Raw genomic sequence first — 13,742 nt, 5'->3', positions numbered from 1 at the left:
AAAGTATATGAATTTATTTGCATTCTGCAGAGGGAAATAAGTATTTGATCCCCCACCAACCAGTAAGAGATCTGGCCCCTACAGACCAGGTAGATGCTCCAAATCAACTCGTTACCTGCATGACAGACAGCTGTCGGCAATGGTCACCTGTATGAAAGACACCTGTCCACAGACTCAGTGAATCAGTCAGACTCTAACCTCTACAAAATGGCCAAGAGCAAGGAGCTGTCTAAGGATGTCAGGGACAAGATCATATACCTGCACAAGGCTGGAATGGGCTACAAAACCATCAGTAAGACGCTGGGCGAGAAGGAGACAACTGTTGGTGCCATAGTAAGAAAATGGAAGAAGTACAAAATGACTGTCAATCGACAAAGATCTGGGGCTCCACGCAAAATCTCACCTCGTGGGGTATCCCTGATCATGAGGAAGGTTAGAAATCAGCCTACAACTACAAGGGGGGAACTTGTCAATGATCTCAAGGCAGCTGGGACCACTGTCACCACGAAAACCATTGGTAACACATTACGACATAACGGATTGCAATCCTGCAGTGCCCGCAAGGTCCCCCTGCTCCGGAAGGCACATGTGACGGCCCGTCTGAAGTTTGCCAGTGAACACCTGGATGATGCCGAGAATGATTGGGAGAAGGTGCTGTGGTCAGATGAGACAAAAATTGAGCTCTTTGGCATGAACTCAACTCGCCGTGTTTGGAGGAAGAGAAATGCTGCCTATGACCCAAAGAACACCGTCCCCACTGTCAAGCATGGAGGTGGAAATGTTATGTTTTGGGGGTGTTTCTCTGCTAAGGGCACAGGACTACTTCACCGCATCAATGGGAGAATGGATGGGGCCATGTACCGTACAATTCTGAGTGACAACCTCCTTCCCTCCGCCAGGGCCTTAAAAATGGGTCGTGGCTGGGTCTTCCAGCACGACAATGACCCAAAACATACAGCCAAGGCAACAAAGGAGTGGCTCAGGAAGAAGCACATTAGGGTCATGGAGTGGCCTAGCCAGTCACCAGACCTTAATCTCATTGAAAACTTATGGAGGGAGCTGAAGCTGCGAGTTGCCAAGCGACAGCCCAGAACTCTTAATGATTTAGAGATGATCTGCAAAGAGGAGTGGACCAAAATTCCTCCTGACATGTGTGCAAACCTCATCATCAACTACAGAAGACGTCTGACCGCTGTGCTTGCCAACAAGGGTTTTGCCACCAAGTATTAGGTCTTGTTTGCCAGAGGGATTAAATACTTATTTCCCTCTGCAGAATGCAAATAAATTCATATACTTTCCACAATGTGATTTTCCGGATTTAATTTGTGATGTGCTATCTCTCACTGTTACTAATAACCTACCCTTCAATTATGGGCTGCTCATGTCTTTGTCAGTGGGCAAACTTACAAAATCAGCAAGGGATCAAATACTTATTTCCACCACTGTACATTGATGGATGCTGCACTGCTCCTGTAAACAATCAGCTGCGGAAGGAAAACAAATGGGATGATTCTCGGGTCTGCTCCTTCACGTGCAGTGGAGAAGTGCCGGGATCACCACTGTCCGTAACATCCATTCCGGATGGAGCTGCACCTGTGTTTGTTTTTCTTAAGCTCTGCTTGAGATTGAAATGATTCAGTGATACAGTTTGCTACAAACCTAGGCTCAAATAGAATAATATTGAGCCCACAGCAATCAGCATTTTTTAAACACCAACCGTCTTGGGTAAAAAAAAATAAACCCAGTATCTGGATAGTGTCCGCCACTGAATATCTGGAGTTTGCAGTCAGTGCTGCAGCTGCCCAGATAGTAACAAAAAAATAAGAGAGAGAGAGAGAAGAAAACCAAATCTTCCACAATGGAGCAGCAAGCCAAAACCAAAGGGGTGGAAGTTACCAATACTACTAGTTCAAGGACCACAAGTTCCAAGGAATTGCAGATAAAAGATTTATGGACCAGTGATAAATACAGGCAAAACCTGACACGGGCCATGGTTGAGCATGCTAGCCTTCATCAGGGGTCCTGTATGGATATCAAGTGCAAAACTTAAAACACTCGCCAACTATTATAGGCAAAGAAAATGAGCTGAAATCTTTATCCTAAAAATGCTCCAAACGCTATAGATGCACCACATATGGAAGTCAATTCCCAAATGTTCCTTGGGGCTTGTGCTTTTTGAACTAGTGGTGTTGGCGACTTCTACTCATTTAGTTTTGGCTTGCTGTCCAGATAGTACAATAGTTAGCCACTAGCTGATCAGCCAATCTTCTTATACTTAGGCAGTCTTTTTTCTGTCCATTGAGCCCAACATCCTGATTGTGACAGTGGCCAGTCCAGGTCACAAGCACCTTGCACGATCTAAAGATGTCCATTTCCAGGGATACCCAGTCTATTTGGCTAATAATGCTTTCAGGACTCTTCTTGTACAGCTGGGGTAGGGCACTGAAAGAACACTTGTGCTTTTATTTTTGTAAAAGCACAGGCATTCACAGGTAATTTACCCTTAGACCACTGTCAAAGTAAAATTGTGCACATGCTTTTACTTTGAAAACTGGTGCATAGTTGACAGATGATATCCACAGGCTTTGGAGATATACAGATATGTGGATATTACCTTTTAAAACCCTCTCTCTCTCTCTTTCTCTCTGTCTTCTTTTACAGAAAATGGCAAGAGGATTAGTCTACCACAGATCCCAACTGAGTAAGAACACCTCTCCAGAGGACACCTTAGAGACTAGTTTAAATGAGCTGTAGCCTGAGTGGCAGCCCTCTGTTCTGGGCATGTCATATGATGAACACAATGGAAAATGTGATATTTATGTGGTTCTGGGCACTGACATGGTTTAATAACATTACACTAAAAGAGTCCTGGTTCCTTCTGAAGGATTGTGCCCACAAATATACCTTTTCTCACCATCGGTTAGAGGGTAATTTTATTACAGGTGCTGTGGTGGAAGGGCATTTGGGGCTGTTTTATAAAGACAATATAGGCACCTATGTGGCTATATAAAATTGACTTAGATCATGTGGAATATAAAAGTTATAAATAAATAAATAAAAACCTATAATAATCACAGGAAATGCACCTATATAAATTCATGTGCATCAATTATGTGTGTATTTTATTAAGTACATGCTTATATCACATTCTGCCCCTGCTCTGCCCAAACTTGTTGGGCGATACTTCAAGAATTCTAATGGATGCAAGGCGCAGAAATGGGATATGTGTGTGAAAACAGCCACACTCCCATTTATAGAATAGTACCTAAGGGGCTCTTTCACTAAGGCGTACCTAAAAGTGGCATGTGCTGGTGTAGGCATGTGTTTTGGATCCGTGCTGGTCAATTTCCTATGCATGCCTGGAAAAAAGTAAATTTTTTGTGCCAGAAAATGGACATGTGGCAAAATTAAAACCAGCGCGCATCCATTTTTGGCCTGAGACCTTACCGCCACCCATTGACTTAGCAGTAAGGTCTAACGCGCTAACCAGGCAGTAAGTGGCCAGCGCATATCTACTGCCGATTACTGCCGGCTAAGCACCACATGGTAGAAAATAGAAAATATTTTCTACCATGTGTTTTGGGCGCGCACCAAAAATGGAAATTGCCTCCTGGGGTACGCAGTAGCCGGGCGGTAGTACCAATTTGACGCGCGTTGAATGTGTGTAGGCGCCTATGCGTGTTTGTAAAATGGCCCCTAAGTTTTTCCATGGAGGTCTGCAAAGGGGCGTGACCATGGGAAGGACATGGGTGGGTCAGGGGCATTCCCTTAAAATACACGCAGTGTTATACAATAGTGCGGATCTTTTCCCAGTTTGAGCACCAGAATCGACACCTGGTTTCAGTTGGTGTAACTCTGCATTCAGAGTTGGATGTGGATCCTGGCACTACGAACTATGAAGGGCGCCGATCCCAGAACCCCCGTTATAGAATACCATTCACCGGGGGGTTTTTGCCACTAAATTTTGAACGCCATTTACTGAATCTAGCCCTATATGTACCTTTCCTCTGGGGTAATTTTATTTTTTTTAAAAAGACCTTTTCATGCATAAAACAGGGTTTACCCATGGGGAAAAAGTTTCTAAAATTACTCCCAAAAAGCATTATCCATTATAAGAGGTCTGCAAGTGTCATGGTATATTTAATATGTAATAGTGAATCCGTTCATGTAGCTTGACACCCAACCTACCCTGTATACATCTGATCCAAGATGTTAGAAAGTGCTTTCAGTGTCTGAGAAATACATCATGGTCTGCTGAAATGTCCCATGATTGTGTTATCTTTGTTCCGTATATTTTATTTAGTTTCTCTGATTATTCATTAAGAACTTGGCATTAATTATTTTATTTATTTATTTATTTATATATTGATTGGGATTTATTAACTGCCTTTATGAATAGATTCATCCAAGGTGGTATACATCAGATACAATTTAACATAAAACTTATAATTTTACAGTAGTAATATGACCAAATATAAACATTAATACAATCAATGAGGAAAACGTGAAAGCAACAAATTGAAACCTAATAATTGGACTAACATGAAACAGTATCAGAAATACACACATTTAACAGCACTGTAGAACATTCATATAATAGAAATATAAATGTCAGTACAATACAAACAATACTATAATAGAGCAAGAAAGAACATTGAAACAACAAAGATATAATACGTCAGCATACTAGCAATGGAACACCTAATAAGCACACATTAGAACATTCATAACTGCCCCTCACCCTTGAGAAAAGTCCCTCTGTAACTAGTCTGGGCCACCACCTTAAGAACACTGATCCTGCCCCGGGAGGAAGTGAGCTGGGAGGGGCGGAGTCAGTACCTGGGAGTTTAAAAGACAGGGCCAAGCTGAGATTAAGGAGGCTGTGGGAAGGAAGACTTGAATGCCTACTGTAAGCTCCTGAAGTTCCTGTCGACCTGGCTGAGGTAAGCCATTGATACTGTTGCACTGAATCTTGCAAGTTTTGCTTATAGGCTGTGTTTGGGGTGTTGCAACCCCAGCAGTCACAGCCTTTGTTAGGCCTTCCGCTGGAGAGCTGCTTAATACTGTGTTTTTCTGAACTGCAGAGGTTTTCCTACCCTATGTCTTGGGCCTGTAAGGGAACAGGCCCGAGGATTCCTTTGGATAAATACTTATTTTTGCATTCATCCATTTTGGTCTGACTGTGTTATTCCACCGACCCACTAACAGCCCTCACTCGGGGTGTCACATAACATAGATATGTTGCTAAATGCTGTTCCTACAATACAATGAAACCTCATTACTATGAAGCCAATGGCCAAGAGCTGATATATAGATGGAGACAAGATGGGTGCTACAGAGTCAATTGGGATAAATAGGTGACTAAACTCAAGGCAAATTCTTTGTACAGTTAAACAAGGTAAGAGGAACTGGTCTAAGTTACAGGGTCTGCAGCAATTATATTATTGCTTTATATTATTGCATTAAGTTCAATTCTGTAACTAGTACCCACATTTAAGCACTGGTTGCATGTGTGAATGTACAGAATACCTGCATTTTCATGGGTAAGTGGTAGCAACATTCTGTAATGGTGCATGTAACTGGCATGGTGCATAAGTGCAAGGCATAAGTGGGGCTGCCTCATATGTGGACTGCTTACAGAACACTGTAAGTTACATGTGCCCTTGCTGCATTTAGGCATCAGGTCTGTGGCTGGTATTATTATCGGCGTCTAGATTTTGGGCATTTCAATACCGAATTCCGGTAGTATTCTATAATGGAATCTGGGCACCTAGATACCATCATAGAATAGAATCATCTAAAAGGAGATGTCAGTTACAGAATTACCTCTATTTTGTCCGGTTCTGTGTATTATTCTTATCATTTCTGTACATGATATCAAATCTGTACCTATGATAGGCTATAAGATTAATTCAGAAGGGAATGCTTCCGATAAGAAGCCTAATGGTCAGAGAAGTGAGCAGGGAAGCCAGAGTTCAAATCCCACTGTGGCTTCTTGTGATATTGGGCAAGTCAGTTAATCCTCCATTGTCTGAGGTATAAACTTAGAGGGTCTTTTACTAAAGCTTAGCTCGAGTTATCTACAGCAGGGCCAAGAAGAATAAAATGGGCCCTGCTGCAGATAACTCAAGCTAAATTTTAGTAAAAGACCTCCTTAGATTGTAAACTTAAAAGTAACTAGCCTTGAGCTGCAACTGAAGAAAGGCATGACCTAAAGCCAAATCCCTTCCCTATTAAAATAATATTAAATCAAATATTAATATAACCATATTCACATCTTTATCATATACCATAGGGAAACAGAAGATCGAAGATCCAGAATCACTGAAAGGAGTAGTATAGGTAAGTTGCATTTTTCTTTGAAAGACCAGTGTGAAAATCTTGCTATTGCTTTTAAAATCTGACCAGAGGCTTAAAATGAACCTCAGGATCTAAAGTCAGGGGCATGGTTGCAATATTTTAGTCTTTTCTAACATTTTACCCATTGAAAATTTGCAGTATAGAATTATGGGACCATGACTTTTTTTGAACTCCCACCTTAAAACTTACTTCATCAGAGAGGAGTTCCGTTACTTTGTGCCTCAGGGCTCAGGCCCTAGCACTGTGGTGCTGGAAGCTTATTTTTGAGTCTCCTGTCCGATAGGGTCCATCAGGATTGGGCATGCTGAGGAAGAGAAATTCTTGAGTCTGTGAAGGGATAGGTGAAGAGAGCTGCTACTGCAGCAACCATGCCAACCAAAAGAACAATTCTGAGGATAGATCCTGCCAGCTGGCAAGGTTATATGTGTTATCTGGCTATGATATCTGGGGTGAGGGGGAGTATATAAAGAGGACAGACTAAATGTAGGAAAAACCTGACTGCATTGTGATTGTTTTGTGCTTAGGGAGGGGAAGCAGCTGTCACTACAGTTGCAGCTCCTTCCGGCCTACTAGTAGTACTGAGGGTATGTCTTGAAGGAGGTTTCCCTTGAGTACTGGTTCAAGCAGGGGGTGCTTGGCCACTTAAGAGGTGTTGGGGTTCACAACAAAAAAACTCACCTAGGAATAGAATTGAATTCTACAGAACATGTCCATCTCTCTGTGGATATGTTCTGTAGAAGAATTCTGTGGAAATCTCTCTGTGGGGTTTGCTTTCTCCATGGAACCTAGCCTGCCTCATGAAAGAAGGATAGCAGTGTGACTGGTTTTGAAAGTCTACTTATTTGTTCAACTTGTAAGAAATTCTGGTCCATAAAATAGACTGTGGGAATGCTAAATCCTGTGAATTAGGATACATGATAACTAATACAGAGGAATTCCTACATTACAATATTCAGGCCAGTAGATCTCCTTGTGATTCTCATGTACATGCAGTGAATGGTTTTTGCTTTATGATATTATTTCTAAATCAGTCCATTTTGTTTTGCTTCAGATTCTGACATTTATGCTGAAATCCCAGATGACTCTTTAGGATCCAGATGTACAAGTAAGCACTATGTACCTCTGATGGTTTAATAAAAAGATACTTAAAATTAAAAAGTACTGTACAAGAATCAGAAAGGCTGTTCTACAGATGAATCGAGTTACCAGTCTCATTCCACAGCTGGTCACTGGTGACTACGGTTGATTGTTTTTCAGTCACAGGGGAGGCTGGCTGGTTATGAAGAGGACAAGGAGCCAGTGGTGTACCAAGGGCGGGACGGTGGGGGTGGTCCACCCTGGGTGCTTGTTGCAAGGGGGTGCAGGGAGCAGCTGCACGGCTGTCAGCTCTGCCAGTTCAGTGCTGCCTCTGATGTTACTTCCTGTTCCGGGGCAGGGAACTGGTGGAGCTGATAGCCGCGCGACTGCTCCCAGCACCCCCAGGAGGTAAGGGGGGGGATGCGCAGCAGCGATGCTCCTCGATTGCCAGCCGGTCTAGGAACACCACTGCAAGGATCAGTTTTATATATTTTAACAATTTTTATTGATGAATTATCAAAAATACAAAAAGTAAACAACCAGTGAATACACTGAAACACATATTCTAGTAAACTACCATGGTTAAGCCAAAAGTAAACTAGAACTCATCAATTTTCTTCTCCCAACTAGGCAAACCTTCCTCCCCAACCCCACCCCCCCAAAAAAACACCCTGTGAATTCCAGCATGTGTAGCAGGGGGAACACTTCATTCAAAAGCAGGCAGAAAAGCCGACTGCCAACGCTAAGGGAATATTTATTTCAAAGACTATTCAAAATCAAACTTCTTGCTCTATGTGGAAGAGATTGAATATATGCACCCCATACTGCCAAAAATAACTTCTTTCGCTTTGGAGAGCCGCGAGCTACCCTCTGTTCCATTAGCAACAATGCATGTAAACGATTCCTCCATGCCCAAAAAGACGGTACTGCTTCACCTATCCATACCCCCATTATGATTCGTTTACCCAAAACTGACGCTTTCCTTATGAAAAGAATGGCCTCGCGGTTAGTGACACAAAAATTTTCATATTTATCTAAAAGCAAACCCGCAGGCGTAATCGGCAAAGAGCAGCCCAAGAGCCCTCCCACATTCTGTAAAATAGCCTCCCAAAATAATTGCACCTTTGAGCATTCCCAAAAAGCATGAAAAGAGAATTAGGGCCTTGCCTACACTTCGGGCAAGCCGGTGTTCCAACCCCACCAATCTTAAACATCTGCTCCAGTGTGAAATAAGCCCTGTGCCAGTATTGACATTCTCTCAATTCAGCACTTATAAAAATGTCAGGAATACGTTTAATTAGCGTCATGAAATCTGACAGAGAAATAGGCATACCTAGGTCCTGACTCCATTTCTCCAAAAGATCCGAGGTCTAGCAACTAACAGCCGCTGTAGCTCCTTATAAAGAGAAGAAACGGACAGGCTGCATTCCCTGAACTTCCCAAAAAATTCCTCTAAATGGTGGCCTAAACGAAAAGTCCCTCTATCTAAAGACTTGTGGTAATGGTGTAGTTGGTGGTATGCCATCAGATCCCTTGGCTCCGCCACTCCTTTAGCCTGCAACTGTGCCCAACTTACCGCCATTGCCCAGCACATGTTGTAAAAGAGTCGTCCCTTGCACAGCCCATCGCCCAAAACTGGCATCAAAAATTTGCAACTTCCCTTCTGTGAATACCTTGAGACGTGCTGGATACAACAGGGCAAACTGAATATGCCATCGATCAATGCAGTTCCCCACAAATCGGCGCATCAGCTTTCCTCAACAAAGAGACTCTAGATGAAAAGCCTTGAAAACACAGCACTGGTTTATTTTCAAACGTGAGTGTCTCTTTGCTCTGAATAGCACGTAAAATTTCTGTTTTATGTACAAAGTTCAGGAGTTTAAAAATAGCAACTCGAAGGCACGCCTCTATAGGCCTCCATGGGCCTAATCGATGTGCTCTTTCAATATGCAACACTTCCGCTTCTGATTGTAGCTGCAGACTTGAAAACAACCAGGATTCCATAAACCCCCGAAGCTCCAACTCAGCAATCTTTTCAGGTAAACCTACCAAACACAGGTTCCCCCTTCGCAACCTATTTTCAAAGTCGTCCAGTTTGTCTTCCAAGGTACGCACCTTATTATGCAACTCTTCATTACCTGTAGAAAGTTGCTGCACCCTGTCCTCCAAGTCCGATACGCGTTGGCAATATGCAGTAAATTCTCCCTTTAAGGATTCTAGCCAACCATCAACAATGTCGAGCTTACTGGTGATACAGTGCAAACGCTTATCCAACGAAGCATCAATAGCCTGTTTAACTTCCGTCATAATCTCTGCTACCCAGGCGGAGCTGATTGAACAGTGCCCCGGGTCTCCATCCTCAGCCATCTTGCTCTCACTCAGGCGCGGCTTCTCTTTGTCTCATCGCGGCGCTCACAGTGCCATCCTCTCCAACCGACAAAAATTATTTGCAAAGAGGATTAGACAGATCCAAGATGGCGACTGAGATGGTGTGAGCGCCAGAGCTCCTGAGCAGCTAGGAAGGAAAGACGCCAGATCCCCTATAGAACATCATGGGGAAGAGAAAAGGGAAAGCGAAAGCTCCTACCTCCCTGAGCCCAGCTGTGAATCCCGCTGTATGCCAAACTGTACTGGAGTCCTTCAGAGTTCAGGCACTCGGAGAACAATTATCTGCGACTACGAGATCAGTCTCATTGGAAGCTGATCATAGCATTGAGGGCGTATCGCTTAGCCCACCCTCGAGCACAGCGACCAGGAAGTGAGATGAAACTGACGGAGGAACAGAAGGCTGGAGAGATTGGTGCTGTACAGCCCCTGCCATCTGATCTGGGAGGGCCCATTGATGCTTCAACGCCGGCCAAACTAGCAACGGAGGAACGAGTTTCTTCCCTTATGGCTCGAACTACCACTCCTGAAGGATCCCGAGGAACTGTAAGACCTGCTGTGATTATGTTAGAAACGCTCTGGGACGCCATTCAAGGTATTCACACTGTTCTACAAAAGAATGTAAACTCCCTTAGGGGAGAAGTTACTGATTTGAAGCAAAACTATCAAGTAATTGCTGGAAAAGTCCAAGCTAACTCAGACAAGGTAACAACTTTGGAAGGAGAAATTGCTAAGTTGCAAAATGCTACAGCCACATTAATCAAGGAAAGAGACATTTAATCTCGTAAATTAGAATTTCTTGAAAATCAAAGTCGTAAGAATAGCTTGAGGTTTATAAATTTCCCTAAATCTCCGCTAATTTCCGCCGTAGATATGCTGAGAAAGTACTTTGGTGAAGTTCTGGGAATACCAGCAGAAGGTTTTCCACCTATTGCTAGGGCCCACTACAAAACAGGAATTAAGAGAACACCTGACGTTCAACCTCAACTTTCTTCGGACTTAAATTTGACTGAATTTCTAGAGTCCTCCTTGGAAATTGAGACTGAAAGAACTACCCTAATTGTTACCTTTGCTCTAGAAATAGATCGAAATAATATCTTTCGGACCTATTTCCGTCATGCAAATGGAGGTTTTATGGGCTTGAAGATACAGATTTTTCCTGACTTGGCTAGGGATACGCAAAGGAGAAGAAGAGAATTCTTGTCTTATAAGACAAGAACTCTCAACGTAGGAGCCATTTTCCTATTAAAATTTCCTTGTAGATGCTTGATATCTCTAAATGCAATTAATTATGTATTCTTTGATCCCTTAAAACTGTCACAATTTATTCAATTACAAGAAAGTGTTGAAAAGCCTTCAGTTGCAGCCCAGCGAGAAATGCTATAAGTAGGCTAGCAGGGTCAAATGCTCTCCAAGTTTCATTGATAGAGATTTGTTACTTAATTCTTATTTTTTTCTAGTACTTGGATCATTACTTAGTGGACGAAGCTTATAGAGAATACTATTTCCTTCTTTTGTTATTTCTATATTTAATTGATGTCTTGATATTTCCATTGCATTTATGTTGTAAATGTAATCATAAAATGATATAAATAAAGTAAAAAAAAATATTTGCAAAACACGGACACAGGTAGCAATCCTTCGCTGGCCAGGTACCAATCACTGATATACCCTCTAAAAATAACTTCTTTGAGGTTTGGGCCCAGGAGCGTGCTCCAGCAGCACCCGCTTACTAGCATGGCATCACGTGACCTCTGCAAGGATCAGTTTTATTGCCTCACCCTTCGGTGGTGTTAATTTACAAAAGAACCCATGAATTGGCCAGTAGTTCTTGGTCAGTGGTTTTCAACTCAGTTCTTCTCACTTCACCATAGGTGAATCACACTTGTTGCCATATTTGTTTACAGCACAGATGAAAGGAAATGCATATATCATAAAGCTTCATCTGTTATGGTGTGGTACTGTGGTAATAAATATGTCTGTGCTGTATATTAAGTTGAGAATATATTTGGTACTCCTCAATAATGCCGTGTTTGGCATTCCCTATTAATATTGTTGGGGTGTAAAGTGCCACTTTGTGCAGTTACTAAAAGAACACATAATGCTCGTTACCCAAACATGTCTCCCCCTGTTCATGACAGCTCCACGCTATGGCATCTGTCGGGATGATATGACCCTGGGGCGGATCCTGGGAGAAGGTTTCTTTGGAGAGGTCTATGAAGGAGTGTTTAAAAGCCAGGTGTGTATACATTCTCTTCTCACACTGATTAACAAGAAATACATGCTCTTCAGTGAATGCTGTAGGGGTCTATTTTCAGAAAATGCCACTGTCTAAATTACATTATTCAATTTAGAAAAATGTTCTGCTGAACTTAGATGGCCTAAGTGTAGGCCTACAGTTCATTTGCCTGGATTTAAAGCTCTAATTTTACTGAAGTTGTCCAGGTTGGAACTGGAATATCCAAGTCAGGATATTTGCAATTTCCAGTCTATTTTACAAAAGGCCCTCTGCATGTGGAGCCTTTTGTAAAATAAGTATCAGGTCACTGAATTTCCCTAAAAGTTCATTGTGAGCAGGCATTTTATAAAAATACAGATTTACAAAAAGATCAGCATCACTCAGTCTTCTAGATAGAAGTGCCAATACTTACCATTAAGAAATAGAAACCTAGAAAATGATGGCAGATAAAGACCGGCATGGTCTGTCTAGTCTTCCCATCAAGGTGGCTAGAGTTGTGTGCTGCTCCCTGCAGGTTATACCTCCCTATGTCTTTGCTTAGAATGCAGCCAGAGACAGGAAGATCACACCTCTATGGATAGGTCAGGTCAAACAGCGGAGAAGCAAATCCAAAGAAAACAAAAAAAAACACACACAGTGGTGTGTAAACACATAAAAGTCCTTTATTCAGTTATTCCAGGATCTGACACAGATCGTGTTCTGGCCAAAAGGCCTGCATCAGGGATCCAAGAGTCTACAAAAAAACTCTAGCTATGGTGTTCTATATCCCAAACCAAAATTGCTGTAGAACTATACAATTAGAACACTGAAGCGTCATGGTAAAAGGGCCTTTTTTTAAGAGGCCAGAAAATGGACATGTGGCAAAATAAAAACCAGTATGCGTCCATTTTCAGCCTAAGAGACCTTACCGCCAGCCAGGTGGTAGGCATGCAGTGCACATCCACTGACGTTTACCGCTGGGTAAGCGCCACGTGGTAGAAAATAGAAAATATTTTCTACCACGTGTTTTCGGCATGCACCAAATTCAGAATTACCGCCCGAGGCCTGCGGTAGCTGGGTGATAATACTGATTTGGCGCACCCTGGACGTGCGTAGGCACTTATGCACCTTTGTAAAATGGCCCCTGAATGTAGCAAGCTGAAGCACAGTCAGAAAAAAGAACACATGTGTGTTTGCTGAATAGCTGTGATCCTGAGAGACCACGTTGGCACCAGACTATCTTCATATCCAGAGTATTTTGTAGACTCTTGGACCTCTGATTCAGGCCTTTTGGCCAAAACATGGTCCTGTCATACCAGGGTACAAATTATATCATAGTGATAGGGTGGATCGAAGTGGTGGAGGGGTAATATTGTTTGTTAAGGAGGACCTTGAATCAAATAGATTGAAAATTCTGCGGGAAATAAAACACATCTTGGAATCCCTATGGATGGAAATTCCATAAGCAAAGCGGAAAAGAATAGTGATAGGAGTATACTACCGTCCAGCTGGCCAGGATGAACAGACGGATGTAGAAATGTTATCAGAAATTAGGGAGGCTAACAAACTGGGCAACACAATAATAAGGGGTGATTTCAATAACCCGATATTGACTGGGTAAATGTAACATCAGGGCATTCTAAGGAGGTAAAATTCCTTGACAAAATCAAGGACTGCTTTATGGAGCAACTGGTACAGGAGC

The 13,742-nt window shown here is 42.5% G+C and overlaps 1 protein-coding gene across 3 annotated transcripts in view; it reads left to right on the top strand.

Annotated features, from left to right (window-relative positions):
* PTK2B (protein tyrosine kinase 2 beta) overlaps positions 1-13,742 on the top strand; it is a 322,330-nt gene that overhangs the window by 218,322 nt on the left and 90,266 nt on the right. For all 3 annotated transcript variants that reach the window (XM_030198678.1, XM_030198677.1, XM_030198679.1), the window contains exons 12-15: positions 2,662-2,701; positions 6,296-6,342; positions 7,412-7,465; positions 11,964-12,061. In XM_030198678.1, coding sequence (XP_030054538.1) covers positions 2,662-2,701; positions 6,296-6,342; positions 7,412-7,465; positions 11,964-12,061 — 239 coding nt within the window. The remainder of the gene's footprint in view (positions 1-2,661; positions 2,702-6,295; positions 6,343-7,411; positions 7,466-11,963; positions 12,062-13,742) is intronic.

Source organism: Microcaecilia unicolor, chromosome 3, assembly GCF_901765095.1.
Source record: "Microcaecilia unicolor chromosome 3, aMicUni1.1, whole genome shotgun sequence".
NCBI classification, from domain to species: Eukaryota; Metazoa; Chordata; class Amphibia; order Gymnophiona; family Siphonopidae; genus Microcaecilia; species Microcaecilia unicolor.
The sequence above is the reverse complement of the archived record's forward strand: the minus strand, read 5'-3'. Positions and strand labels throughout refer to the sequence as shown.